Source organism: Sarcophilus harrisii, chromosome 2 (assembly GCF_902635505.1).
Source record: "Sarcophilus harrisii chromosome 2, mSarHar1.11, whole genome shotgun sequence".
Classification (NCBI taxonomy): Eukaryota; Metazoa; Chordata; class Mammalia; order Dasyuromorphia; family Dasyuridae; genus Sarcophilus; species Sarcophilus harrisii.
This window is the reverse complement of record NC_045427.1, coordinates 217,838,355-217,844,354: the sequence shown is the minus strand read 5'-3', so window position 1 is coordinate 217,844,354 and position 6,000 is coordinate 217,838,355. Positions and strand designations below refer to the sequence as shown.

At 41.0% G+C, this 6,000-nt stretch overlaps 1 protein-coding gene across 3 annotated transcripts in view; it reads right to left on the bottom strand.

Moving 5' to 3' along the window:
- Positions 1–2,950: 2,950 nt before the first annotated feature.
- The window catches only part of LOC100931196 (bifunctional epoxide hydrolase 2), a 102,106-nt gene continuing 99,056 nt past the window's right edge, over positions 2,951–6,000 (bottom strand). For all 3 annotated transcript variants that reach the window (XM_031951460.1, XM_031951459.1, XM_031951458.1), the window contains 2 exons: positions 4,261–4,319; positions 2,951–3,676 (listed from right to left, as the gene is read on the bottom strand). In XM_031951460.1, the coding sequence (XP_031807320.1) occupies positions 3,598–3,676; positions 4,261–4,319 (138 nt within the window). In that variant the 3' untranslated portion in view covers positions 2,951–3,597. The remainder of the gene's footprint in view (positions 3,677–4,260; positions 4,320–6,000) is intronic.

The window sequence follows — 6,000 nt, the reverse complement described above, 5'->3', positions numbered from 1 at the left end:
TTGATTAAAGCAATGGGTCTAAGTTTGAATGAAGCAAAGATAGTATTGATGTCAGGAAAAAAATCCTAATATTATATATATATACACACACACATATATATATATATACATATACATATATGTATACACACATATAGATACTTTCCCTGTATGTGTTGGACTGGATTGCACTGAAGTTCCTTCCAATTTTCAAATTTGCTAATTCTAGAAGCAGAAATTTACAAGTATTCCAACTTTTTACCTTCACCTAACAGGGTGTCTTGAACTTAATTATTACTTTAAAATCAATAACTCAATCAATTATTTCTTAAGGCCTTAACCTGTGCCAGCCATTGGATTAAGGATTGGAAATATTAAAACAAAAAGTGAAACAGTTCCTTGTCCTCAAGGAGTTTACATTTTGGCAGAGAATACAACTCATACAAAATAAAGAAAACTTAATAGGGCTGGACTCCAGAAGCTGGGGAGTCAAGAAAGAACTCCTGTAGGAGGGTGAATATGAGCTGAACTTGGAAGGAAAGGAGGAATAACGAGAGACGAGGAGCCAACGTATTCTCTTTTTAAGTGGTCAACATGGGCAAAGGCACGTGGGAGATGGCAACTGCAAAGTAGGAAGTATTAGTAAGATCAGTTTCTTTTATTTATGAATAGTTTTACTATCTAAACTCTATTTTGTTTTAAAATCTCGCTTAAAAAAACAACACAAATATACTAAATTCTTAGAATATAATTTAGTTTAAAATTGTAGTACGTTGTGTTTCGGGGGTATGGCCTTTAACACCTAAAATCGCTACTCCTGGTTAGACTATTTGGGCGAAGGGGACCGGGGAAGTTCCAGGCGGCTGGAGGCGGGCGGGTAGGCAGCCCAGACTCCAGCGTGGTCGGTAGTCCAGGCGCGGGGCATCAAAGGCAGGCTACCGCCCAGTGCAAACAAGGGAGTGAGCGAGCCTCCCGCTCCCTACCTGGGCAGGGCCAAGCCTTCCTCTGTCTGGCTGAAGATGACGTTCGGAGAGGGACGCACCAGCACTCCGCCGAGGTCGAACAGAGCCGCGCGCAGCCCCATCGCTGTAACTACTCCGAGCCTAAACTCCGGCGTTGGGTACCACTTTCTGCCTCCTCCTCCTCCCCTCGCCACACCGCTTACTACTCTCATCACACAACATCCCTGTCCACTCTTAATACAGCTTTTGTCCCAGCTCCGCCCGCTGGAGCCCAGCCATGTGGACGAGGCCAATGGGAGGCTTTTCCCCCTATTTTAAAAGAAAGCTTTTTGTCCTCCCTCTCTGAAACTTCCAAACTGCAATCCTCAGTCTAGCTTCAACTCGCAAATACGTAATGAATCGCCCTAGCGAGCTTTCCTTTCCCGGCACAAATTAGTTTACAAAAGCCTTTTATTTTTTGACTTTCGCCTTTGTTTCCAGGCCAGTAGGAGCTCTCGAGTTGGAGGGGATGGAAGTGCTCAGCCCCAGAGAGGACAGGAACCGAGCGCTGGGCCTGGAAATCCAGAATCCCAGCCAGTCCTCTGCCCCCGGGGGGCTCTCTCCTACGGTCCGTAAAACCCACACATTTCTAGGAGTATTCCATAGGCTGGTGAACTGTTAAGAATGATCAGGTAGGGAGGGCTGGGTTTGAAGTGAAGACTTGGCACCCTCAGCCCGGCTGACTCATCTGCATTGGTGGTAGGGAGTTTCTACCAGAAAATGTCCCTGTACTAATCAAAACAGACCAAAAAGGATATGTGTATGCACGGTACTGTGGTAGGTACGGCACACAGAATGAATCTATGATTTCGTTGTGATAGGAAGTTCCTTGGGAAAGAAACTCCCTCCACTATTATGGATAGGCCCCTTCTCTTCCATTAAGACAAATCTTTTTTCCAGTCCCCTCTGATTCTGTGATCTCATTTGCTGTTTTCTTGACAAAAATGTTGGACTGGTTTATCACCATATCCTTCTCCAGCTCATTTTAGAGACAAAGAAACTGAGGCAACTAGGGTAAAGTGACTTGCCCAGGGTCATACAAGCTAGAAAGTTCTTGATTTGTGTTCAGGAGTTCCGTTTCCAGGCCTGGGGCTCAATGAACTATAGCAACTCCTATAGGCCCTGCTCTTGCCACTACAGCACAATTAAGATGCCCAATTTGATCTTCCCTGGGCTCTCCAGTTCCTATCCAGAGGATAACCTGCAGCAAGCTGACTAGCTTGGAAGAAGTCCTGAAGAGATGGCCACTAAATAGACTTCTGTACAAGGCCAGGTCAACCTCAGATCAAAACTAAGGTTCCTTTATTTTGCTTGATATGAATCCAGGAGCCTTCAAGTCTTCCTCTCTGTATTCCACTTACTTATCTCTCTTACATATATGTAAGTGGAATATGTAAGAGAGATATATGTAAGAGAGATTATGTAGTCCATTTCTCACTGGATGAGGTTCAGAAAGATTGGATAACTTGCCCAAATTCATTCAGCTACAAAGTGGCTGAGCTGCAACTGGAACCCAGGAGCTTCTGACTTCTGAGCCAGTTGATAATAACTACTTTTTCTCAGTTCAACTTTTTAAATTAAACCAGTATTATTTAATAGCAACAACCTATTTTACTTAATAACTATCACCTATTCTAATTACTATCATAAGGAAGATTCATAAGCATGATTCAAATAGCTTCCTATCTTTGCTCATTAAATGTGAACATCAAATGTACATGAGTTGGCTCATTTCCCTTCCTTCCCCTTTTTTTTTTTCAGAGCTGAAAACCTTATTTCTAGTGTGTGCTCTAGCTATTGTTTGTCCTTCATTCTCTCAGAGGACCATGACATCAGGGAGGTGATAGCATGACATGTGAATTAAGTTGAAGGAGGGTTGTGCAAAGTCACCAGTCTCATTTTCTTTTCCAAAGCCAGGAGTCCAGCAGCAATATATAGATCAAGAAAACTGAAAGTGGCCTGGATTGCAGTTGGAGAACTTGACCATTTTAAGCTAAGATCTTTAATAGGTTGCAGTTTGATAGAGACAAGTCCATTCAGTGATAAAGACCAGTATGTATGTATAAACGTGGGAGAAGATCTTCGGGTTTCTGGCTCAAATAATTGTCATTTACATTCACTCAGAGCCAACTATGGACCAAACAATGACAAAGACTGAGCCTGGGACCTATTATTGGTCAATCAATGAAAGACAGATTGATTTAGATTTAAAGCATGTTCCCACCCTGTAAATCCCAACATATTTTGTGAAGTTTCTGTGATGAAAATGTATATTCCTTTGGGCAGAGCAAAAGAAATGGTATGAAGCCCTATGTGGACAGAGGGAGGGAAGAGTAAGAAGAAACAAAGCAAAGCAAAACAGATACTGTGTTGTCCAACTGGCCCATCTCCAGTTGGGTCCTCAGGAGGATCAGCTCCTACTCCTCCTGGCAGAGGTGGTTGTTTCTGTGGCAAGAAGAGAAGAAAGCACTACTGCCTTTCTGATACATTAGCCTCAAATAATGATGTTGGTTAAAGAGGGTGGATGGGAGAGAAAGCCATCATTTGTAGGAGTAATCTCTCCATATGAAAGATTAGAGGTGCTTGCAGAAATAAACACACACACACACATCCCACATCAGAGCATAGAGGTCAAGTGTGGATTCTTGGCCACTTCTTTCAGCCACTCAATGAGGATCTGATTCACCTCTCTTGGCCTGCAAGGGGAAAAAAAGCTGTCAAGAATTCTGCTGATGCCTTTTGCTCCATTTGGAAACAGAGATAGAACTTGGGCACAGTTAAGACCAGTCAAGATAATCCATGCCTGAATAAAACTTAGTAAAGAACAGGTAATTTACAATTTTACACACTCAATCCTAATCAGAATGATCAAGTTGCCCTTCATGCAGGGAGTCTTAGTGCAGGTTCCTCTTCCCCTACTACCCCACCCCAATGGCTTTTAGGACATCCTCTATCTCACACTATGTACATGATATTCATTTTTAAACTTGATCTTTTCAACAACCAAGTGATGTAAACAATATCCCAATTTTTGTAGGATATTAGAATTGGAAGGAATCTTGGAGATTATTTAGTCTAAACACTTCCTTTACAGTGGAAGAAGTTGAAGCTTTGAAAGGTCAAAGTGACTTGCCCAGGATTACACAGCTAGGCAGTGCTGGGTCTGAACTGCCAGAGGTGGGAGATGATGTTGGGGAAGAGAGTATTTAGCTCTGAATTCAGTACTCATTCCACTTTAAACAACAGATGCCTCCCAAGGAACTGTACAGTATCTTCTTACTTTTCCATCTGAGTCCAGTGTCCACAGTCCTCAATATTTCTCCGTGTCAGGTTGGGAATCTGAAAGAAAGAACCACCGAGATGAGAGGAAGCCATTTTATTTCTGAATGTAGAAGCTGAACATAAATCTGCCTTCCTGACTATGAAAATGGCAATAAAGGCAGAGGCAAGTTATTTTAGTAGAAGTCACGCTGCTTTCCAGTCCTTTTGATTGGAGATGTCAAACTCATATAGAAAGAGATTCTAGTATACATTCACTTGGGAAAAAAATAATTAAACATTACTTATACTGTATAATATTTTTATTTATCTTGTTAAACATTTTCTAATTAAATTTTAACTTGATTTAGGCTGCACTGTAAGTTGAGTGTTTGACATTTCTCTTCACCAAGCATATTTTTCTTTATTTGGTCCAAATAAGCATTATTTGTCATTAAATAGATTGTGTATCTATTGCAATAAGCTTTAACTCTAATTCTAGGATATCAGGTCCAGACTTCAGGCTCTGAAGTCAGGAAAACCTGATTTCAAATCTAGCCTTAACATTTACTAGCTGTGTGATCCTAGCAAGTTAATTAACCCTCTTTGCCTCAGTTTCCTCATCTGTAAAATGAGCTGTTGAAGGAAATGGCAAACCTTTCGAGTAATTTTGCCAAGAAAGCCCCAAATGAGGTTTTGTGAAGAATCAACAATAACTGAACAAGTACAATGACAATCTCTTTTCACAAATCTGTATGGACCTCTCTCTATGTTTAACTTGGCTCAGTTTGATTCCAATTTTGTTGCAGCAAGTATGAACATTGATCACAAAAGATATGGATGAAGACAGAAAATTTTGCCACATAAAGCTGATCTGGGGAGGAACTCAGCTAATCACCATTATCCTTCTTTGTAAAGTCCTTGGACAGGGTAAAATATCTGGAGAAAGAAATATGCCTTTCCCCCCCCCCCATTTTTGTATATTACTCACTGTATTTTACAACTTACACAATGATTTTATTACTATAAAATCATGCTAGTGGGCAGAGTGGATAGAACATTAGTCTTGGAGTTAGGAAGATCTGAATTCAAATTTGGCTTCAGATACGCTATGTGACCTTGGGCAAGTCACTTAATCCTGTTTGCCTCAGTTTTCTCATTTGTACAGTGAGCTAGAGAAGAAAATGGGGAAGCCCTCCAATATTGTTGCCAAGAAAATCCCAAATGGGACACAATTGAAAAACAACTGACCAACAATAAACAACATAGTATCCTACACCTCAGCGCAGGGAGGTCATGGAGGGGAGAATGTGTGGGGTTTTATCTTTAAATGAGCATAGGTTCAAGAAGGCCAGTCAACTACTATCATTATTTGTGGTCACAATTTCAGTGATGTATGAAACGGGTTCTGGCCCTAATTCACCATAACAAAACCATTATCACCATGAATGAAATTATGTGGCACTTTGATGTCTGTAAAGTAGATTATTTCCTTTGATCTTTACAACAGTCCCATGAGGTAAGTGACATTATTATAGCAACTTTACAAATGATCAAATAGTGTCTCAGAAAGGTTAAGGGACCTGTGTGGGGTCACATAGCTAGTGAGTGAGACAGCATTTGAACTTGGGTCTTCCTGCCTTCAAGATCAGTTCTCTGCCCACTAAGAAGACTAGAAAGAAAACCATATATAAAGGGACCCTGACTTCACATATGTACCTGCTTTCCATTCTCTGCATTTTCTGGTGGATGTAGCTACAAT